The sequence below is a fragment of the Hemiscyllium ocellatum genome, chromosome 24, assembly GCF_020745735.1.
Source record: "Hemiscyllium ocellatum isolate sHemOce1 chromosome 24, sHemOce1.pat.X.cur, whole genome shotgun sequence".
Classification (NCBI taxonomy): Eukaryota; Metazoa; Chordata; class Chondrichthyes; order Orectolobiformes; family Hemiscylliidae; genus Hemiscyllium; species Hemiscyllium ocellatum.
Window position 1 is genome coordinate 1607710 of NC_083424.1, and position 24654 is coordinate 1632363.

The 24654-nt window shown below is 41.4% G+C and overlaps 2 protein-coding genes across 4 annotated transcripts in view; one reads left to right on the plus strand and one right to left on the minus strand.

Annotated features, from left to right (window-relative positions):
* Positions 1–245: 245 nt before the first annotated feature.
* Positions 246–14775, minus strand: LOC132827003 (N-lysine methyltransferase KMT5A-like). 3 transcript variants are annotated; one of them, XM_060843331.1, is made up of 8 exons: positions 14599–14775; positions 14260–14354; positions 10816–10975; positions 8294–8534; positions 4981–5068; positions 4734–4793; positions 4148–4338; positions 247–1380 (listed from the first exon to the last, which is right to left on the minus strand). In XM_060843331.1, exons 1-8 carry the CDS (start codon positions 14600–14602, stop codon positions 1170–1172), a joined length of 1050 nt encoding a protein of 349 aa, XP_060699314.1. In that variant the 5' UTR covers positions 14603–14775; the 3' UTR covers positions 247–1169. The 3 variants fall into 3 exon arrangements, with proteins under 3 accessions (XP_060699313.1, XP_060699314.1, XP_060699312.1); XM_060843330.1 differs by lacking the exon at positions 14599–14775 and having other exon boundaries at positions 246–1380; positions 10816–10972; positions 14260–14460; XM_060843329.1 differs by lacking the exon at positions 14599–14775 and having other exon boundaries at positions 14260–14460.
* Positions 14776–14985: 210 nt separating this feature from the next.
* Positions 14986–24654, plus strand: part of sbno1 (strawberry notch homolog 1 (Drosophila)) — a 101490-nt gene continuing 91821 nt past the window's right edge. Inside the window, exon 1 of the mRNA XM_060843328.1 lies at positions 14986–15387. The gene's annotated coding sequence lies outside the window, so the exon portion shown is untranslated. The remainder of the gene's footprint in view (positions 15388–24654) is intronic.

The window sequence follows — 24654 nt, forward strand, 5'->3', positions numbered from 1 at the left end:
AGTGAGGCAAACCTGATAAACTGGTGGTCATTAGGGTCTGGGCCTGTATACAACTACAGTGCCATCCCAATCTGCTGCTGCTTAACCATCCTATGAATCCCCTCCATCGTATCATATGCCCAGTTATAAGATAAATCAGTGTGGTTATGGTTAGCCATCAAGTAAAATGTACAAGTTTTTATTATAGTGCATAGATGAACCTGGATCATAAAGGCTACAGCCCATTTTTATTTTTGCTTTGCTCATCCTGCAATAAATGGCAACACTCTCTTTAAAGGCAGTGAAACAAAAGATGATCACATTGAACACTTTCCATTCTGGTTAACTAGGTGCTAACGGACCAGTACAATCCATCTTTACTGATTAGGAGAGATGGCAGTTGTTTGCAGCCGTTCCATTCATGTGTGCTGAAAATGGATTAAGATTATCCAACTGTTCAACATAGTCTTTGTCAGCCCAAAGTAATGAACTTATCACTGTCAGCATCTCAGAGGTATATGCAATCAAGAGTCTGTGGGATGGAAAGTGCTGAAATCACAACAATGTAAAATGGAGGAGGTACAGTCACTCACAACAACAGCGTTAAGTCACAGAATTTATTTAAATAGTCTTCAACATGAAGCTTCTGTATACAAATTTTAAATAGCGGTTTACAACACATGCACTGGCATATGATGTGAAGTCCTGCCTTAAAAACTGAATCTCAGCTAATGCAAATCAACACTCATTCTTTGTATTCAGACATGTCCAAATGCAGCTTCCAGTTGGAAGTGACACCAAATTCATTACTCTGAAGGAGGGGTGAGGGCTTTCTAAAAGTGGTTCAAATGACAACATTTCATCTCTTAAATATGCAAAAAGATTTGTCAGAGCACAAAGCAGACCTAGGTTGCTAATACTGTACAAGAGCTGGACATTTTGGAATTGTTTACATAAAAAACACAACCTGCCTCATGACTGCAAGCTCCTAAAGCACACTTGTGTACAAAGATATACAAAAGCATTAAGATATAAAAGTTCTAAAGATGCAAGACTACCACCTCAGCAGTACTCGTGAAATCCAGTAGTCTCTATTGATGACTTTGATTAAGTGCTGCATCACAAATCAGAGCAAGCATCGGATCAAATACTTTAAATAGTTTTGCTTATTCAAAACAGTGAAATTTGGCTCACTGCTTCAGCCAGGGATGTGCAGCAATTGATGCTTTGCTTCTGTCTCCGTAATCGTAGAGCAGCTCCTCACCCTTTGCAATGTCCCGAGAAGCAACAAGTATAAGGTGTGGCTTCCCGTCAATATCATGTAACTTGGTCTGACAGTTTCCGTTCTTGCTGTGGTTGATTAACCGACCGAGACGTGAAGTTTCCTTTGTTGCGTCCACACTAAAACACAAGTTGAAAACAAAGATAAAATTGAAACAACATGGTGGTGGTGGTTGTTGGGGTCAACGCCTCTTAAGATCAGTCACATAATAGAACAGAACAGTCATCTATAATCTATAGCTCAAAAAAACAGGCCATTCCGTCCCTTTTGATTTATGGTGGCTATATCCCATGATCCAGCCTACACACAATCTTGCTCCATCATTTTTCTTTCCTTTTGATCTAGCTTCCCCTCAAAGTATCTGCAGTTTGCCTTGATTAACTCCAATTGCAGGATGCAAATTTTCTGAGTATAAAAAAAGGTCAAGATGTTGAACAAATGCAAAATTCCCAGATGTTTTAGTGGAAGTTTCAAGATAACAGCTTCTACAAAAAGAATAGGGAAACAGAATGCCTACTTATTTTACAGTTGGAGAGTGTGGTGCTGGAAAAGCACAGCCAGTCAGGCAGCATCCAAGAAGCAGGAGAGTTGACACTAAGCATAAGCTCTTCAATCAGGAATGACTAACACTGGTTCACCTTAAAACATGGAGCTTTACAAATACAAGATTGTTCTAAAGAAAGGTTTTCCTCATTGGTGGAATTAATTTGTGAATCAAGTGACACATGCTGTTGAAACCCAATGGAAGCTAGGAATCTAATAAAACAGTTACATGCAGACAGAAAGCCCTTTCCATCTTTGTTGCCAGAATGCAACAGAGACACAGGAAATGGGATTCTACTGAACAGATTGTCTCGGAAAGCAAAAGAGCAGATTAACCCACATTCCTGCTTCATCTAAAGCAGATCTTGTGAAAAATAGGTTAACAAGTTTTAGCTATTTAGACAGCAGGGTTGAATTTTCCACTTGTAGGTTCAATGCAGTGAATGTTCAGTGATGAAGAATTTATAAAATTGCTCACATTGCAGCTGGCTGACAGAGGTACAGTTCATGAATTACACAAACACGGTTTCCATGACAACCTCGAAGCCACTCAATGTTTAGGCAGCTGTTGCTCTGCCACGACTGACTGTACGTGTATTCACCCCATTGGTTCAACCACAGGTACTCAAAGTGCCACTGTACTTTTGGTCATTGAAATTGAAGCTTAAAACAGATTAAAACAAATAGCTAGATGTTGTGAATGCTGGAAATTTTAAACAGAAAATGCAGAAATTTGAAGAAATCATGCACTTTCACAACTTACTAACTCTCCAAACAGCAACTACTATATTCAAAAGAACAATGCAGATATTGGGACTATCCATTCATAGATTTCCCCTCCAGACCACCTGGCTTGCAAGTATATCGCTGTTCTTTCATGGTTGCTAAGTCAAAATCCTGGAACTCTCTCCCTAACACTGGGGGCTTACCCACAGCACATGGAGCACAGTGGTTCAAAGTGGCAGCTCACCTGCACCTTTACCAGGGCAATTAGGGATGGGCAATAAATGCTGGCCCAGTCAGCAATGTTCTTACCTGTGGACAAATAAAAAATGTCAACATCCTAAAGCCTTAATTTGGGGTTTCCCTGATCAGGGGCTGACTGACCTGTTGAGTGTTTTCTGTCCAAGATGAAGGGCTTATGCTCGAAACGTCGAATTCTCTATTCCTGAGATGCTGCCTGGCCTGCTGTGCTTTGACCAGCAACACATTTGCAGCTGTGATCTCCAGCATCTGCAGACCTCATTTTTTATTCAAACCATTCAAGGCCAACTTAGTGATGTGACGCCAGAGGTTACAGTAGTTATATACGTTAATGTTCACACATTTAAAATAATGCTCAGAATCTATTTGCTGACCTCCCATGGCACTGCATACAGGGAGGAAAGGAAATTAACTTTCCCTGTCTTCTCCTTCAATCACCCATTGATATAAAGTTTAAAATAATCCAAATGATTGACAAGTAAAGTTGAGACGAGGAAAGCAGAATGGATAATGGAAGAGGTTAAATCAATGAAGAATGCTGGTAGTGAACTCTAAACATAGTTACAGGTATATGCACAGTATTAAAAAACAAAAGTACTGCAAACGTAGGTCTGGCAGTATCAGCATAGAGAAAAGTAGAGTTAGCATAGAGCCCAGTGATCCTTTGTTACAATGGACTGAACTCTGCTTCTCTCTTGACAGAGACCACCAGAACTGTTAAGCTGCTCCAGCAATGTCCGTTTGCATAAAAAGGTATGTATACTTGCATTGAGTCAGTGCATCAGGAAAGGTCAGACAGGGTTGGAACTGTACGGAGTTTCTGATTGCCCAAATTATTGCAAGGACGCAATTGCAATCAAGAGGTTGCAGAGGAGATTCACTAAGGTATTATCTGGAATAAAAAGTCTCAGATACAAGGAGAGATTGGATAGCCGGAGTTTGTTTTGCCTGGAACAGAAGCAAGTGAGGGAGGAACCTGACTGAGGTATACAAAATGATGAGAGATATAGCAGAGTAGACAGCAAGAATCTTTTCCTCATGGCTCTATGACTTTATCACAGAAGACCAGAGGGCATAAATTTAAAAAGATGACGGGTAAGTGATTTAAAAGATATCTCAGAGAAGAAATTCCACCCAGAGGATGGTTTAAATATGGAATGAGCTGCTTGAGAAGATGGAAGAGGCAAAGACTCTCAACATAAACTTCCAGATGAGTACTTAAAATGCCAGTACTTAATTGGAGGCAATGAACCAAGTGCAGGTAAATGGTATCAGTATAGTTTGAGACCATGATCAAAGCAGCCATGATCTGAGTAGTGAAGCAGCTTGAGACCAACAAGGATAAAGAGGAGGACTCACCAATATGTTTTACTGAGGTATTGAAAATAATACATGTAGCAGCCAGTGGAGGGATCCTGTGCATATTTAGCCTCCCTATTCTTTGCATCTGTAAATTCAATGAGATCGCCATTGTATTCCACCACAAACTCTCCACGTTGGAAAGGTTTTGTCGCCATCACCCCACGACCTTTTCCATCAATTATACCGACCTGAGAGAACAAAGACAACAGTGAGAAGGCTTGCCCAGTTGAACTACAGGTGGGTCAGAGGCTGACTGACCCAACAGTCACAGCCACAAATTCCAGGTGAAAATACACACTTCATACGTGCATAACAGTAACACTTACACATTCAACAACGAAGGAGGTAAAACACAAACGGTTTTCTTTCTTCCTGATAAACAGAAAGAAATGAAAACAGCTGGGGGAAAAGAGTGAGCTGCAGTGCGTCGCTCAACCATGCATATCTCAATGACAATTAATACCAATTTCGTGAATCCATCGTTTTAGCAACCCGGGCTAGACTTAGTTGAACCTACTGCACCTTCCAGATCCCCAGACAAGTCAGCTTGTCCTGTCACAGTTTCCAGTCTTTTAAAGAGTACCTTCATTCCTTCTTCCTTCCCATTGCGAATCAGATCATCAATTATTTTCTTTTCTTCTGACTGTTGGAGGAATGACAGAAAAGATCATTAAGCGGAGAGGTGTCAATTTGTGGACTGCACAACAAATAAATCTAAACCAATTGCCCATTTCAGCAGTGCAAGGCAGCAGCACAGAGAACAACTTGTGTGAATTTTAATTAGGACTCAATTCCCTATGCTACTACAAGGGATACCAATATAGATTTACCTTCAGCTGTCCTTCACACTTCCTGCAACTCCTGCGAACAGGATAATAATCAGTGACCTTGCGATTCCGGCCTGCTGGGTTTTTTGCACTGGGAAAAAGAAAATTCATTTCAGGACAAAAAGGCATTGTAGGATTGAAGGGTTGAGTGAAAAACCAATGAAAGTGTTTTTTTTCTGAAACGCATCTCTCCCCCCTCAACAACCTGCTGATTAAACACATGTTACTCCTTCACCCCTGTGCAGTTAAACCAATGCAAACCCAACAGCATCAACATCCCAGATGTGCTCTCTGATGACAGCAGTTTGCAGGCCAGAGGTTCCAAATGTGTTAGCTACCTCTTTTGGGGAACTTTCCTCCTCCCTCTGCAGTTGTTACAAGTCAAATACACTTCAGGGGATGACACCATGACTTCTGCACCAAGACATCGATGAAGTTGTGGACGTTAGAACTCCAAGCCCTCAATTTGTTCAGTTCACACAATCTGAACATGAAGGCTCCATTATATTCCTGAAAATAAGTGAGAAGAGCCTTCAAGGTGCAACATTTAATTTGGGGTGGGCTGGTGGCTCAGTGGGTAGCACTGCTGCCTCAGGGTCCAGGTTAGATTCCAACCTTGAGTGACTGTGTGGAGTTTGCACATTCTCCCAGCGTCTGCATGAGTTTCCTCTGGGTGCTCTGCTTCTTCCCACAGTCCAAATTTGTGCAGGTCAGGTGAATTGGCCATGCTAAACTGCCGAAAGCGTTAGGTGCATTAGTCAGAGGGGAAATAGGTCTGGGTGGGTTTCTCTTCGGAGGAAGGGCCCGTTTCCACACTATAGGTAACATTATCTAATTTAATCTTGAGGAGCTGTTTTGTAGGAGAAGTAACCAATCTGGAGACACCCACTGCCCAAAGCCATCCAATCTAAAAGATAATTATGGAATTAGTGAGTTTTGAGAAGATTTGTGGCTCAGGTTAAGGTTCTGGATGCAAGTTTGCTCACTGAGCTGAAAGATTCATTTTCAGATGTTATCTACTATGGTGATGAAACATCAGTGAGCTTCTAGTGAAGCACTGGTGTTAGCAACCCACTTTCTGTTTATATTTACGTTACCTTGGGTTGGTGATATCATTTCCTATTGCATCATTCACTGTTCTTTTTCTCAGAGGCTGATAAATGGGGTCCAAGTCAATGCGTTTGTTGGTAGCGTTCCAGTTGAATTGCCATGTGTTAGGTGAAGGGGTAAATGTAGGGGAATGGGTCTGGGTGGGTTGCTCTTGAGGGTCGGTGTGGACTTTTTGGGCTGAAGGGCCTGTTTCCACACCGAGTATGTTGGGATGATTGTTTCTGTAGTTTAATATTCGGTCCTTATATGTTGCTTTCCTGTAGACGCTAGTTTGAAGTTCCCCATTGGCTGTTCACTCTGACATCTAGGAATGGTAGTTTGTTGTTGTTTTCCTCCTCTAGTGAATTTTATGCCAGTAAGGGTATTATTGATGGTCTTGAAGGTTTTCTGATTTATCTTGTTGAGTAATGACAGTGTCATCCACGTAGCAGATCCAAAGTTTGGGTTGAGTAGGTTTGCAGAGCTGTTAAGAGTCTCTGCATTACTGCTTCTGCTAAGAACACTTATCGGAGATACCATGGCTGTTCCATTGGTGTGTCTGTAGGTTTTGTTGAAGGTGAAGTGGGTGGTAAGGCATAGGTCCACTAGCTTGACAATAATTATCCTTGCTGATGCAGTTGGTGGTGTTTAGTGTATGTGTCTTTGGTTCTCCTAACAACGTAGTCAGTATTTCCTCAGCCAGGTTCATATTGATGAATGTGAACAGGGCTGTTACATCAAAGGAGACCATTATTTCATCCTTTTCTCTTTGCGTCTTTGATGATGCTCAGGAATTCTTGGTTGGAGTGGCAAGAGTCTCCTACTAATCAGTTTAGTCTTTGGTGGTCGCCTTCTCAAAGAAGCTACAAACAGGTGGATGAAGGTAAAGTGGTTGATGTGGTGTATATGGATTTCATAAAGTGTTTGAAAAGGTTTCCCACGGTAGGCTATTGAACAAATTAGTGGCATGGGATAGAGGGTGATTTAACAGCTTGGATCAGAAATTGGCTAGCTGAAAGATGACAGATGATGGTGGTTGATGGAAAATGTTCATCCTGGAGTTGTTACTAGTGGGGAACCGCAGGATCTGTATTATAAAAATAACTAAACAGTGGACCCAAGTGATCTGGATGAGGGTATAGAAGATGGATTAGTAAGTTTGCAGATGACATTAAGGTCAGTCGAGTTGTAAAGTGATTAAGGATGCTGTAAGTTACAGAGACATAGATAAGCTGCAGAGCTGGGCTTAGAGGTGGCAAATAGAGTTTAATGCTGAAAAGTGAGGCAATTAACTCTGGAAGGAGTAACAGGAATACACAGTAGGGCTAATGGTAAGATTCTTGATAATTTTGATCAGCAGAGACGTTTCGGTGTGCAGGTACATAGATCCTTGAAAGTTGCCACCCAGTTTGATAGGGTTAAGGTGGCATATGACATGTGAGTTTTTATTGGTGGAGGGATTGAGTTTCAGAACCATGGGATCATGCTGCAGCTGTGTAAAACTCTGGTGCAGCCACAGTTGGAGTATTACATACAGTTCTGGTCACTGCATTATAGGAAGGATGTGGAAGTTTTGGAAAGGGTTCGGGGAGATTTACTAAGCTGTTGCCTGGTCTGGAAGGAAGATCTTATGAGGAAAGGCTGAGGGACTTGAAGCGGTTTTCTTTAGGGAGAAGACTGAGAGGTGACTTAATTGAGGCACAAGATAATCAGAGGGAGAGAGAGGTTGGACCGTGAGAGCCTTTTTCCTTAGATTGTAATGGCTAGCATGAGGGGACATAGCTTGAAATTGAGGGATGATAGATATTGGACAGATGTCAGAGGTAGTTTGTTTACTCAGGAACAGGGCTGTGGAATGCACTGCCTGCAACAGTAGTAGACTCGCTAACTTTAATGGCATTTAAATGGTCATTGGATTGGCACATGGACAAGAATGGAATAGTTTAGGTTAGGTGGGCTTTTCCCCTCCCTTAACCCTATGAATGTTTCCTTTGTTTTTAGGCAAATCCATTCAATTAGTTTTTGAATGTTACAATCGGGATTCCAGATCACAATTTGCTGAGCAAATTGACTCAACCCTCATCATTATCTTCAATCTGTTTCCTGTGATTACCAGCAATGGAAACAATTTCTCCTTCCCCATTCTGTTGAAGTTTTTTTAGCTCAAGATGACAAAGCACAAATGCAACAGATGATTAAAAATGTAACCCTGAAGCATTTATCTTACCCTGTACGTTTTGAAGATTTTGCTTTGTCTTTCCGCTGAACATGTTTTGCACTTATTTTAGGGCCACTCCCACCCACAGAACACGGAGTAGCTGGCCCATCCTTTACAGCAGGATCACTGTCAGTGTGGGTGTCATTTGCTGCAGTCTCTGCTCCTTCCTCAATGATTGCACTTGTTTCACTGTTCAGTTCCTTATTGGGATTGGGAGAATGTTCAGCAAAGATACAACCATTTTGTTCATCTGCAGGTACAATGGATATGAAAATTAGAAAATTAAGCTGAAATAATTACAATAGATAAATTCAAAATAAGAAGTCAGCTCAGTGACCAGCTTTATGTTTCTGTCTTTGCAAATTCTCAGGAGTATAACTAAAAATGGGAAATAAAACTACAGGTAGCTCTTGTATAAAGCGTGTTTTGGCAGAGAGATTGGCTGTAAATGTCACTGAAGAATTAGAGGACGGTCTTTTTGAGAACACAGAGCCCTGTTCGCAATAGTGCGATTTCAGTGGCAATCGTTTTGCATGCCTAGTTCTGCGCATGCATCGATGTCAGCTGCCAGAGCACAGGGAGGTACCTTGAGCAGCTTCATCTCAAAAATTAAACAAATCAACATTCATCGATCGCTCTTTGAGAAGAGAATATTCTTGTCTAATTCCTGTATAAGCCCTGTTTAATTCCTGAAGGACTGCATTACTCTTATACATACTATTCACCTTTGCAATTGGTTCTTGTACCTGCATACCTCACAATCTAAGCTAACTCCCAAGAAACACAGTCAGAAGACAATCAACCACAGCCATCCACTTTTGGAACCACAGCTGCACCGGAAAGTGGTGATGGCTACCACCCTCTATGCCTGTATGAACAATTTTTTTTTCAACATAATGTGTTAAGTTTACTTTTGACCTCAATGTTGCACTGACCTGTGGAAACAATCCGAAGCCCATCTATCCTACACCATTCCATTTTTATTCATATGTTTATCCAATGACCATTTAAAATTCCCTTGAAGTTGGCGAGTCTACTACTGTTGCAGGCAGTGCATTCCACATCCCTATTACTCAGAGTAAAGAAACGACCTTGACACCTGTCCTAGATCTATCACCCCTCAATTTAAAGCTATGTCTTCCCATACTAGCCATCACCATCCTAGGAAAAAGCCTCTCCCTGTTCACCCTATCTAACCCTCTGATTATCTTATGTCACCTCTCCACCTTCTTCTCTCCAACGAAAACAGCCTCAAGTCCCTCAGCCTATCATAAGACCTTTCCTCCAGACCAGGCAACATCCGAGTAAATCCCCTCTGAACCCTTTCCAAAGCTTCCACATCTTTTCTATAATGCAGCGACCAGAACTATATGCAATACTCCACCAGAGTTTTGTACAGCTGCAGCATGACCTTGTGGCTCAGAAACGCAATCTCTCTACCAATAAAAAGCTAACATACTGTACGCACACTTAAACAACCCTATCAACCTGGGTGGTAACTTTCAGAGATCTATAGACATGGACACAGATCTCTCTGCTCATTGTAACTACCAAGAATCTTACCATTAGCTCAGTACTCTTTATTCCTGTTGCTCCTTCCAAAGTGAACCACCACATACTTTTCTGTATCAAAATCAATTTGCCACTTCTCATCCCAGCTTTGCAGCTTATCTATGTCCCTCTGTAATCTGCAACATCCTCCCACATCTATCCACAACTTCATTGAAGTTAGTGTCATCCACAAATTTACTAGGCCCTCATCCAAGTCATTTAACAAAATGACAAACAGCAGTAGACCCAAAACAGATCCTTGCGATTCCCCACTAGTAACTGAACTCCAGGATGAACATTCCCCAACCACCACCCTCTCTTCTTTCAGCTAGCTAATTTCTGATCCAAGCCACTAAAATCACCCTCAATCCCATGCTTCTATTTTATGCAATAGCCTATAGTGGGGAACCTTATCAAACACCTTACTGAAATCCATATATACCAAATCAACCACTTTAACCTCATCTACCTGTTTGGTCACCTTAAAGACGACAATAAGATTTGAGGCACAACCTGTCCTTCACAAAACTGTGTCGACTATCCCTAGTCAACTTATTCTTCTCTAGAAGAGCTCAAAGAATGCCAGTTCAGAACAACTGATATATACAAGACACCACCAGTTGGAAGTGGTCATGAGCAACTAGGCTCAGGCTATCATTAATACACAGCATATAAAAGAGGCAAAAATTGCAAGACATTAAACTCAAACTGGCTGAGAATTGCACATCAATGGAGAACATTCAACATTTCAGTGCCACGAGCATGGTGGCCTCAAGGATTATACAGATCTGAATGAACAATCTATTTCTGTAATTTTATATTGTGCATATGTATTTCTTAATGCCATGAAGCAACATGGACGATGATACCCTGTATCAATCATTATAGTGTCACACCAAGTAAATAGCAAGGCCTTCTGAAGCAGTTTGCATTCTTTAGAGATTTACTTCGGAAACATCTGCATGTGTAACCTTACATACCTCCTTCCTCTTTCTGCATTTCACGTCTTACAGTACATGTGACTTGGAACTTCATTTGTTTATTTGAAGCAGAGTTTTCATCTTGCAGTGGGGCGCGAGGAGGAGGGGATTTTGCAGATCTCAAACGATGACAGACCTTGGATTTTACACACACATTCTTCTGGTGAAACACATTCATTGTCCAAGAAGAAAGGGAAAAAACTTAGTTATGGACCATTTACTGTGTTTACGGGATGAAGCAAAGTGTTTCGAAAGCAATTATTCAACTGTGAAATATGTTATTGAAAACAAGCAGATAATTTGCATGCAAGATCTGCCAGCTGTATTGAGGTGGTGATGCCTAGTGGTACTATCGCTGGACTGTAAATCCAGATACCCTGGTAATGTTCTGAGGACCCACAGCAGATGGTCAGGAAACAATTGTTGATTGAATGAATTTAAAAAGGAAATGCAGCAATAAATAGCCCAGTTAGGTCAAAATGACCATAACAGTTAATTTGATTGTCTAATGTTATGAACCTGTCAGTAACAAAAGGCATTCTGGTTCCAATTGGCTATTGGAGTAGGAAGGATTACCATGTTGCAAGTAGCAACCTTAAAAATGCTAACATCTTCAAGTTATAAACTTAAAAAAAATCCATTTTTACAGCCCAGAATACCACAAACTATCTGTTACTTTCATTGGGTCAAAATGTAAATTCCCTCCCTGATGGCATTGCAGTCTGTAAATGCTGACCCAGCCAGCAATGCTCGCATCAAGAGGGAATGAAAGAAGTTTGAAGTTTGAGCAGCTTCTGTCAGAATTTATAAGCTACAGGCTGAACTCAAGACTACAATGCACAAGAGAAGGGAAATGTGCCTGGATTCTTTTAACAAAAGATACTTCCACTACTTAAAATAAGGCCTAATTTGGTCAATGGACAGGGACAGGGACAGGAGAGAATGACTGAGTGAAAGAGACAGGCAGGGGACCCATTAGATAAGAGTGTCAGCCTTTGCAACTGGCCAATAGATTCGAGATTCTTTTGGTCAGATTGGATGAGCACCATGGCACAAAGCTATTAACTAGGAGAAGCAACAAGTAGTAGCAGATGGTTCAGTGATGGGAGAACGGATTGACACCATTGTCTGCAGCAAAAGCAAGAGTCCAGGCAGCTTGTGGCCTATTTGGTGCCAGACTTCAGGATAGCAATATTTAAGAGACATTTAAGCAGGTACAGGTACATGTACAGGAAGGAAAGACAGATCGAGATCATGTGCAGGCAAATAGGCTGAAGGGTCTGTTCCTGTGTTGTACCGTTCTATGCTTTATCGCCTATTTGACCAGGACTGGAAAGGAATTTGCAATGTGCGGGACAGCATCCAGTTGTCATGGTCCATGGATGTTTATAAAATAATGAAGTATAGATAGAGTTAATGGTAGTTCACTTTTCATTTGAATGGGAGAATTCAAGACTAGGGGGCACGTTTTTAAGGTGAGAGGAGAGAGATTTAAAAACAGACATGGGGGCATTTTTTTTGTTAGAGGGTGATTTGTGTGTGGAATGAACTTCACAGGTACAATTACAAATACTGAAAGAATTTGGATAAGTACATGAATAGGAGAAAGTGAGGACTGCAGATACTGGAAATCAGAGTTGAAAATGTGTTGCTGGAAAATGCAGGTGAGGCAGCATCCAAAGAGCAAGAGAATCGACGTTTCGGTCATGAGCCCTTCTTCAGGATTCCAGCAACACATTTTCAGCTAAGTACATGAATAAGAAAGATTTGCAGGGAAATGGTTCAGGAGCAGGCAAGTGGGACTAGTTCAGTTTAGGATTATGTTCAGTATGAACTGGTTGGACTGAAGGGTCCATTTCCACGCTGCATGACTATGACTGTGTAGGAACCAATGATTTAGGTTGAGGTAAGGAAGAGGGTGTAGATGGAGAGTATGTTGAACTAGATAATAAATTACAAAGCAAAAGCTCAAAAGGTTATGATTTCCATTAATTGAGCAGTGTGCAAATTAGAATAGGGTACAAAAATTAGTGAGATAAATACAGAGCTATGACCATCAAATCATAAATTCACTGATTGGTGTATCAAAACTAAAATACTTCCACTGAGAGATAATTAAAAGAATCAGTTATTACAGGCCTATACTTAGTGATAATAAAATCTGTCATTTCCCCTACTGGTCAAATTCCTTGATGTGATGTGTTAGAGATAATTTAATGAGGGTCATAGACAAGGGGAATAACAAAGGTCTTTCTCCTCTGGTTGGAGAGTTCAAAATTAGAGGACATAGGTTTAAGAGGAGAGCAGGAAAATTTAAAAAAAAGGACCCGAGGAGCAATTTTTTTCTACACACCGGGCGATTCATACATGCAGCAAGCTGCCAGAGAAAGTTGCAATGTTTCAAAGACATTTGAACAGAAAATGTCTTGATAGACATGGGCCAAATGGGTCTAGTTTAGTTTGGAAAACTTGGACAGCATGGATGGTTTGGACCAAAGGGTCAGTTTCTGTGCTGTATGATTCTATGACTAGCAGCTAAGTTTTATTTATTTTATTTTTTGTGGGAAGAGGCAGACGGAGATGCACAACAAAAGTTTGTCTCATGTTGACAAGACTGATTTCAAGCCATCATGATATCTACTGCAACTGTTTATTGCTGCCATTTTTGGAGATCATATTCCACAACTCCACCCATAAGTCATTACAATGCAGATAAAATGAGAAAAGGAATTGGATTTACAACACAGGTTACCAAAGCAATTAAGCAACGTTTCTCAAAGAGACAACGGGGACGATTGAGGTATGATGGGAGCTTTTCTCTCAATAAAGTGCAAGAGATTTTGACAGCACAGCTTATCCCACTCGCTGTACATCTCCCTGGCACCAATGCAGCTGCAGTGCCACAAAGACACTTGTGTCAGTGAGTCATGGAGAAAATACTTAGCACCTCAGGATCGGGGCAATAAATACCAAAACTGTCCACAATCAAGACAATATTGCTTTCCTAAATTGGACTGTACTTGTTTTTAATAACAGCCTTCAATTTTAACATTAGTTAAACAAATGTTTCTTTAAAAGGTGACGTTAACATACGTTACAAGCTTAGAACGAAACACCAATCACAGCAATTTGCCTTAATACCACCTTTAATACGCCTAAGACAATAGATGCAGGAGTAGGCCATTCTGCCCTTCGAGCCTGCACCACCATTCAATATGCTCATGGCTGATCATCCTTAGATCAGTATCCTGTTCCTGCCTTATCTCCATAACCCTTCAACCCTGAGAGGCTTTGGGAAATAGATTTGAAATAATAAGTTATTTATGGGTTGAAGAGCAACACACAAGGCCACTCCTTTCTCGAACACCGCACTGACACGCAGGCCAAGTCACCAAGCCTAGGGTTTTGATTAAAGCCCACTGCTCAGTCCCCCGCCAAACGTACCTCACTCATGGCCAGCTGCTGGTTCTCCTTGGCCGCCGCGGCCTCGCCTCCGGCGATTTTCTTCACCGCTCTCGGAGCCACGGCCTTGACTTTCCCTGAAGAATTAAAACATGTCTCTGATGTCCCAGCGAACAAGGGGACGTCCTCTCTCGGAAAGGAAACCGGTTCCGGGCCTAGCAGCGCCCCCTCCACCATCTTTAAATAAATACCGTATTTACCAGAAATCCCGGCCAGCAGCCCGCGTTACCGCCAGGGGGCGCAACATATAGACACAACACAGACCCCGATAATAAAATTACCGTCTACAGTTACACAAAACAAGGAGAATAAAAGCCATACCCATTTTCCTGAAGACAATCCACTCAAAAAGAAGCGGCAAAAAGATTCAAGAATAATCTCTGCCTGAAGAACACACAACTTTTAGAATAACTGAACATGTATAACCCCCTTCATCAACCATTTAAATAGACGCTCGACCCGCCAGCCGCACTTCATTAAAGGTTCAATAGGACGGCCTTTGATTGGAGGAAAGTTGAGACCACCCCAGCTTGCGAGCCCAGATATTCAGTACCGATTGGCTATCCCATCTATCCATCAGAATGGAGCCCCACCGCCCACTACACAGGTCCAGCCCCCTCGACATCGGGGATTTTGAATTGCGCGCTCGCTTTCCATTGGTGGCGCTGACGTCAAGGCGGGTGGGGATTGGTTAGGCTGCGGGGGGTGTGGGTGAAGAGTGCGCGCGGTCACGTGACCGGCTGTAGCCGCCTGTGATTTGGGGAGAGTGAAAAAAAACAAACGTGAATTCAACAAAATTATGCCACATCCTTTAACTTTTTTATGGGGTTGTTTGGTTCCGGCGGTACGACGTGGGCGTGAAACGGTCAGCGGTCCGGAGCCGTCCGAGCGGGCGGTTGGAGAAAGTGCCCGGCCGGGGGTCACGTGATGGACGATGGCGGCGGCGCCTGACATGGCGGCGAGTGGTTAGCGGGCGGGCCGTGCGCGCACTGTCTCTTCAGCTCAGCGCCGCTGGCAGTCACTGGAGCCGCTCTTCGTTTCCATCAGCCACACAACCTGCATCTCTGTTTACCGGGGAACCTACCGGCAGAGAAATAGACTGAGTTTGAGGTAAAATCCGACGGAAGAAGTCATTTTGTTTTTGTAAAAAACAGAAATAACCCCCGTTCCCGTCTCTTGACGTGAACGCGAGGCGCTGCTCGGTCGGTCGTTTTTTTTTATTCCCGTCACCGTGTAAACGACTTCGGACTACAGCTGGGCTGCTAACCACCTCTTCATCAATTTCTCTTAGTTGTGTGATTAACATAAAGACAAAAGGAGGAATTGGGCGGCGATATTTGGGTAGTATCCGGCATGAGGCGGTTGGGCCTGGCTGTTTGGGAGTTTGTGTGTGTGTGTAAGAGAGAGCCGGGGGGGGGGGGGGTGGCGGCTGGTGGTTCCATAGTTTTATTTCATTTCAGTTCAGTTTCTATTATTTTTGTCTCGTTTGCTTAAAGTCTTGGGGTTTCGGCCACTCTCACCTGTAGTCACCATTACACAGCTAGAAAACAACCCGGAAGTTTGTCCGTACTGAGCACGTGTTATAAAGCAGAAGGTTAAGGTTTCACTCCCTTTCTCTTATCGTTTCCTCCGCATCATCTTTTGTGTGAATTTCGTTTTCCAAATCTCGTGTTCTCTTTCTAATGAGCCTCATTTCCACTTTATTTTCACGTCCTTGGACCATCGCGTTCAATGGTTTAACCGTCCTGAGAATGTCTATCTTTGTATGAACGGTCAGAGTTCCAGAATTGGCCATCGAAGGCTGTAAACAAAGTTGTCCCGGCCCCACCACGAGTCTGAATGCTGCAGATCCTTCCCTCGGGGATAGCATAAAAAGTATCCTGAGTGTAGAAATCTAAAAAATTGTGACTTTGCTTGTGTTCTTTTGATATCAAATACGAACATTCTTTTATTCCTTTTATTTTTCCCCTCCCCCACGCACCGTTCCCTCAAAACACAAGACGTAATGTTGACACGTTTCAATTTGCTGTTGTGCAGGACGGCCCGAGAACTAACCTTCAATTTCTTTTATATCCGAATCACCCGATGGTAGGGAGAAATAAACCCACCCTAATTGCTTTGCCCAACCTTCAACAGCGAAGTAAATGCAGGTGGACGAGAGTTTAATTTTCGTTGACACTTTGGCGATGTTTACTTTAGATCGTTTATCCCGAATTTCAAGTTTTGCACCCTTTTATGAGTTAAAAGGGAAAATAACTAGATGTGAGATGTTACTTTTCATGAAATAGTCCTGATTTTCAAGTATAGGAGTAAAAGACCAAAGTATAAACATCAACTTTGGTGATGGCTTTGTGCTCAACATGTGGATACAATTTCTTGATAGATAATCAGATTTAATAAGTCCACATGGTCAGTGGAGCATTGGTTCAAGTTGTTTACTTAACTAGTTGGTGTATACAAATAGTTGAAAGTGTTATGTTATGTGTAGGCACTTGAATATTTCTAGTTATTGTAGCTATTTCTTTTCAATAGGGTGCTATTCCATCCTTGCAATACTTATTCATTTAGTGGTTTAAAAAACTGCTTTGCATATAGAAAGTTGGCACTTTAACTTTATTTTCTTAATTTTAGTCAATGAAGTGCCATGGTTTTTGTTCTTTGAACAACATTAACAATCCAATGTTAATGTACGGGTGCTGAGCTAACCACATGATGAGATTGGACTCGGATCTGTGTTGTGTCTGTACCTTCAGGCCTGATTATATTTCCCTGATAAGATGTCAGTTTTCAGTCATTTAAAGTTAGTAATTTTGCCTTCATTAGATTTGATATTCCATTTTGCTGCTGATACATCAACTATTACCCATTGGGGTGCTGTACCTCAATAAATTTAGCAACTTAAATATGTATACCGAAAACAGTTCAGTTTGTATCTTTAAGATCATGAAGTGTAGGGTCAGAAGTGGGCCATTTCATTCTTCATGCTGCCCCCACCCCCCAATTCAATGAGACCATGACTGATCTAGATTTGGAGATGCCGATGTTGGACTGGGGTGTACAAAGTTAAAAATCACACAACACCAGGTTAGAGTCCAACAGGTTTAATTGGAAGCACACTAGCTCCAAAAGCTCGTGTGCTTCCAATTAAACCTGTTAGACTATAACTTGGTTTTGTGATTTTTAACTTTGACTGATCTAGTAATTTTCAACTCCCATTCCTGTCTTTTCCGCATAATCCTTGATTCCCTTACTGATTTAAAAAAAAACTCAGTTGTAGCCTTGCTTATACTGAATGATTAAGCCTCTTCAGCTCTCTGAAGAATTGCACAGATCCACTACCTTATAAGAAACAAAATTCCCCTCATCTATATTAAATGGGCAACCCTCTCAGTCTAAGATTATGCTTTGTGATCCTAGATTGTCCAATCGGGCAAAATAATTTTTCCACATGTACCTTGTCAAGCCAACAAAAAATTTTGTATGTTTCAAGTAGGTCTCATTCCTCTAAGTTGCAATGAGAAGGCCTAACCTACTCAAACTCTTATCATAAGAAAATCCCTTCCCTCGACCCAGGATCAGATAAGGGATCCTTCACCAGACCTGCTTGCCATGCCAATATATCCTTCCATAGATCAGGTGATGACAAGCACTTCAGATTTTCTGTGGTCCACTATATATTTGTGAGACTTCCCTATTTTCAATACTGCATTTCCTTTGAAAAAAGAGCCAGCATTCCCCTTACCTTCCCTATTACCTCTTGAACTTGTATCCTAGCTTTTTGTTATTTATGCACAAGGATCCACAAACCTTTCTGTGCTTTAGCTTATCTTCATCTATGTATGAAGATACTTCATCTAAGCACAAACCTCTAGTAAAATCCCCAATTACTTTCGTTTTTGCATCCCTTGGGGCAATTTGTCCATGTCCAACAACATGGCCCAGGAAGGTGACTTGGGCTTTGGCAAATTCACTTTTAGCTAGATTTACCACCAAGCCTGCCTTCTGAAGTCGATGGAATAAGTCTGATAAATACTGTAAATGTTCCTTCCAGACGTGACTAAAAATCACCAGATCATCAATATACACCACACAGTTGGGTAATCTGGCAATGATCTTCTTAGTTGGTCCCTGAAATGTGGCTGGAGAGATTTTCATACCAAGTGACATGACTTTGAACTGGTATAGTCCATTTGGTGTTACAGAAGCCGAAATTGTCTTTGCTTTCTCTGACAGAAGCACTTGCCAGTAGCTCTGAGTGAATCCAACTTAGAAATGTCGGTTGCTTTTTTCAACACAGTCCTTCAACTGTGATATTGGAAATGCATCAGTCTTTGTAACGGCGTTGGCTTTGCGATAGCCCATATATAACCGTTGGGTACCATCTGGCTTTGGCACCGTGACTATTATGGGTGAACTTCAGTCACTGTAACTCACTTTGATTTTGCCATCTTGGGGCATGCGTTGTATATCCTTTTGAACCTGTGCCAACTTTTGAGGGCGATGCCTGTAAGGATATTGCTTAATTGTAGCAGTATCTTCTATATCTAAATTATGCATAATTAGGTTAGTACTTTCCAGTTTATTTCCACATATCTCCCTGTGTGATAGTAAAACCTTTCAGATCATTTTGATTTTCTTGTGGAATGTAACCCAATTATTTATCCCAATTTTTGACAACTTCCTCATTGTCCACTTTGATTTGAAGAATGTCCAGTTCCGAATCCTCAGAATTTGGTTCGTTCTTCTGTGCTGTAATCATTAACACCTCCTCTTGCTTTCCTTCCCTATCAAAATACCTTTTGAGCATATTTACGTATCACACTGGGATTTCTTCCTATCTGGAGTCCTTATCAAATAGTTCACCTCACTCAATTTGATAAGGTTCACCTGTTATTGGAAAACCCAATTGCAAAATTGCTAATTTGTGATTTCTTATCCACTTCCTGTTTCATTGTATGCTGAGATACGTTTAAATGTTGTCTAGCCAACTCTCCAGCTCTTTTTAATTGTTCCCTAAAATTTAACACATCCAAATGGGTGGTCTCTGAATTCTGACTTACTAATTTCTCCTTAATCAATTTTAACGGCCCTCTTCATGCACAAAAATTAATTCAAACGGATTGAATTTGGTTGATTCATTTGGTGCATCTCTGATTGCAAAAAGTACAAACTGAGCTCCCTTATCCTAATCATCTGGATAATCCTGACCATAAGCCCTCAACATGGTCTTTAGTGTTTGATGCCATCTCTCTAGCGATTCCGGATGATATGCAGTAGACTTGAGTTGCTTTATTCCCAAGTTATCCATTACCACCTTGAATAGTTTGGATGTGAAGTTTTATCCTCGATTGGTAGTCCGTAGCTAGTAAAACAATTAATTAGTTCTTCTACAACCCTTTTAGCTGTTGTGTTGCATAATGGGATTGCCTCTGGAAATCTAGTTGACACATCCATTATTATTAATAAATACTTATTTCCGCTTTTTGATTGCATACGCTCCCTAACTCAAACAATCAAGACTCGTGTGAAAGGTTCCTCAAATGCTGGAATAAGTATTGAAGGTGCAGGTTTTATTACTGCCTATGGTTTGCCAATTAGCTGACGTGTCTGACACGTCTGGTAAAATTCAGCTATATCTTTGTAAAATGTTGTTGTATTCTAGCCTCTGTTTTCTCACCCCTAAATTGCCTCCAAGTGGCAACTCGTGCCAGTCGCAGCACTTTCTTTCTATACCCTACTGGCAAAACAATTTGATGAATCTCTGCCCAATTCTCATCTGCTTGAATGTGTGATTGTCTCCATTTGCACATTAAGACATCATTTGTTAAATAATAACACCCAGGGAGGCATTCACTCTCCTTCTCTGTATGTCTTTTGATGTAACTGAATTACAGCAGAAAGATGAGTTTAAAAAATCAGCTTAGTAGAGCTAAAGATGCATGCATGCTTATTTATTTGCTCCTTCTCTGTTCCACTAATCCAAAACTTTCTTCGATCAGGTAATGCTGTCAGCTTCCTTGTCTGTGCCTTTTGATCTCTCCTGCTTCAGCTTGTACCTGTGTGATCTTGTAATCGTGCAATCAGGGAAAATTTCTGGATAAACATTCTCCACATCTTCAGTTGCTTGCGTTTACACTGGCTTTTCAACGCGCCTGCCGGTGAATCAGCGATATCATTTGTAATGACATTGTATTCCCAGAGCAGAGAATTTGTCCAGTCAACCTACCACAAATTCTCCACTCTTCTCTGGACACTCTCGCCTCACTTGACATAATTGAGCACTTTTTATCTCTCTCAATTCCTGTTACCTGTATCTTTTTCTGGCAGTAGTCCCTCAGATGTGCATATCTGCTCATCCTTCATCATTACAGATTGAGTGGGTCCTGTGTCCCTTAATATTGTAACCTTTCTACCTACTGCTCCTGGTCTATGTGAATAAACTTGCATGTATATTTGCATGCAGATCTGGCACTTGTTGCTTAATCAACCTCTGATCATCTTGTACATTTCTGAGGCGGTTGTCTAACTTCCCTTGTGCGTCTTGTTACTAGTTGAACAAAAGTACGAGGCTTGTCTAGTTTTCATCCATCTGGTTTTCTCTTAGCCCACCAACAGTGTGATTTCATGTGGCCCAATTTATTACAATGAAAGCACCGGAGCCTTTTACCTCTTCTTTTCCCTCTGGTTTCTTTTTTACCCTGTGGTAAGTTCTCCTTATCTTCATTGAGATCTACCTTTCACTTTGCCCGTGAGGATTTCTTTGTGACCCAATTTCTATTCCTCATGGACTGAAATTGATTCTGGAAACCAAACTGAGTATTATGGGCCAGTTAATAATCATTAGCCACTTCAGCTGCTAACCGTGCTGCTTTTAATTCTCTGCTCTTTCATGTGAGTTTGCACTCCTTCAGTAAGTGAATTTTTGAATTCCTCCAAAATAATTACCTTTCCAAAGGCATCATAGGTTTGCTTGGTTTTTAAGGCTCTTATCTAGATATCGAAATTACTTTTTGATCCTTTCAAACTCAATATAGGTATTTACAAGATTTGCAGCTTAGGTTAAGGTTCTAGATGCAGGTTTAATCACTGAACTGCAAGGTTCTTTTTCAGACGTTTCATCACCGTATGAGATATCATCACTGAGTCTTCAGATGAAACACCGGTGGCATGGCCCACTTCCTATTTGTTTGGGCTTCCTTGGGTTGGTGATGTCATTTCCAGTGCCACCTGTAAACAGCTATACTTCTTGCACGAATGCTGAAGGAAACAGTTACCTAAATGTCTTAATACAAACCCAGAAAAAGCAGAGCAAAACAGTCGCCAAATGCTTAGAGAAATGATTAATGTTGCCCACAACAGTTGTTAATACAACTGGGAAATTTCACACCAAAACAACTTTACTCGCTAATGCAACAGACCATGAATGGATCGACACAGTACAACAAACCATAGACGTTAGACAGCGACAAAGACAGAAAATGAAAAAGACTAGACCTGCAGAAAAAAAAGTAGACAAACTTGCACAAAATAACAACTCTGGCAATACAGAAGCATGGACAATAAACGTGTGTGACCGACCCTTAACAGACACTGCCAAAGCTGTCTTAGTAAGAGGATGAAGTTACAACTTCCGGGTGCGGAGAAGAAACATTTCTTAGCAGCATTAGAAACAACACAGACAACCAACTCACAAGAAACCCAGCAAACTATCAGACAGACAGTCGCACGAATGTTAAGCGGGAAAAAGGAAGGAAACATACTCCATACACAGGAAAGGAATGTGCTAAAAAGACTTAAAATAAAAGAGAAAAACCTTGTTATCCTACCTGCAGATGAAGTATGCTTGACAGTCATTTTAAATCGGAGACTACGTTGAGAATGTGAACATACTACTTGCAAATACCAACAAGTGGCAATAGACCTGACCCCACAACTAGAGAACAGAATCACAGTCCCACTCAAAACACCTCACAAATTTGGAATACATAAGATCACTTCCAAAAAGAGAAACCAGGTGGATCCAACACACTACGGTTTTACGGATTACACAAAATTCACAAACCAGAGACCTTCCTCAGACCCACAGTTGGAACAGTAACTTGCAGATTGGCCAAGGAGCTAGACGAAAGACTAAAACACTTAGTAGAAGACTTGCACCACTCCATACAAAAATTCCTGAAGACCATCGAAGACAACAAGATAGAAGAGGATGAAATAATGGTATCCTTTGACGTAACAGCCCTGTTCACATCCATCAACATCAATCTGGCCAAGGAAATACTGACTGCACTACTCGAAGAACCAAAGACGTTATCCACCAAACACTACCAACTTCATCAGCAAGGACAATATCATTAAGTAGTGGACCTATGCCTTACCACCCACTTCACTTCCAACAACAAAACCTACAGAGAAATCAATGGAACACCCATGGGATCTCTGCTATCAGGGTTCTCAGCAGAGGCAGTAGTATAGAGACTCGAACAAACAGCTCTGCCAACCATCCAAGCCAAACTTTGGGTCTGCTACATGGATGACACCTTTGTCATTGCTAAACAAAACAAATTGGAGAACCTTGAAGACCATCAGTAATGCCTTTACTGGCAGACAATTCACTAAAGAGGAGGAAAGCAATAACAAACTGTCATTCACAGATGTCGCAGTGGAGCGAACAAGCAATGGGGAACTTCAAACCAGAGTCTACAGGAAAACAAAACATACGAATGAAATACTGAAGTCCAGAGCAATCATCCCAATGCCTGCAAACAAAACTGCATTAGAACATTATTTCAATGAGCCACCATGCACTGCAGCGCAAAGGAACTATGTAGAGCAGAGGAAAATCACGTATACAGCGTATTCAAAAAGAACGGGTACCCAATGAACACAGTCTACCGATTTCTAGGCATCAAACCCCATCAAGTGGGCAAAACGCCTCCAGAAACCTTGTCTACTCGCGCCTACATCTCTGAACTGACTGCCAGACTACTCTGACCTCTTGGCATCATGGTAGTCCACAAACCTGCCAACACACTAAAACAGCAGCTAATGAACTTGAAAGACCCTATACATACAACAGCCAAAACTTTTGTAATTTACAAAATACCTTGCAAGAACTGTAACAATCGCTACATTGGACAAACAGACACAAAACTAGCCACCAGGATACATAAACATAACTAGGCAAAAAAAAAAGTGACACTCACTAGTATCCTTACGTATAGCTGAGGAACGACACCACTTCGACTGTGACAACACATCCATCCTAGGACAAGCCACATAGAGATGCTCAAGAATTCGTAGAAGTATGGGAATTCAACTGGAGCTCTACCAACAAACACATTTGACTTGAATCCCATTTACCACCCCAGAGAGGGAAAAAAAACAAGAAATGACATCACCAACCCCAGGACTCAATCACATTAATAGAAAGCAGGTTATGCCTCTTGCTTCATCTGGATGCTCACTGATAACTAGTATGGTGATGAAATATCTGAAAATGAATCTTCCAGTTGAGCGAGCAGACCTGCATCCTCAATATAGGTATAACCAGGGTCCCTGCTTCGATTCCTGAAATGTTGTCTGTCGGCTTCTGGTACAAGCTCGTGCACTTAAAATGTTTTTATTCAACTGCCTCACTCTCAAAGATACCACTTCTGATAGTGCTGTGAATACCTCACTAGCCCTACAAGTTTCATTTGGATCATCAAAATCCACGTTGCCGCTGGCACTACATTTTTTTAGCTATCTTTTCAAATGAGATGAAAAAGGCTTCCACATCCTTCTCATCAAACTTAGGCAATGCATGAGCATACTTAAACAGTTTCTCAGGCTTCTGACTGCCAGGAGCTTGCTCATCCTCACTCTCTTCCTCACTAAGCCTACCCTCAGTCTTTATCTCCAGGCTTTTAAGCTGACGTTCCTTTTTAAGTCAGTTTTTTTAAGTTCAAAAGCTCTTTTTTCTCCCCTCTCTTCTGCTTTTAATCGTAACTCGAACTGTTTCAATTCTGATGCCCTTTCCTTATCTCTTGCCTCTAACTCAAGCTGCTTCATTTGCAGTTGAGTTCTGCCATCTGTATAGATTGATGGTTTCTCCAGCATGTTTAAAAGCTGAACCACTAATTATTTCTCCTTTGCTCACAGGCAGTTCCAATTCCAGCTGCTCTGCTAATTCTTGCAACTCTGTCTTATTCATTTTTTTGCAAAACTTCCAAAGTCACCGCATCCACATACAGAAAACGTTTGGCGACTAAAAGAGCCATTGCTATCCCAAGCTTTGTTTACCAACCAAACCAACACCTGAAACAAGACACTAGCACCTACCACTTGCTGTTTAAAATCCTGCAAAGAGCCCCCAATCTGTTATGGACTAAGCCG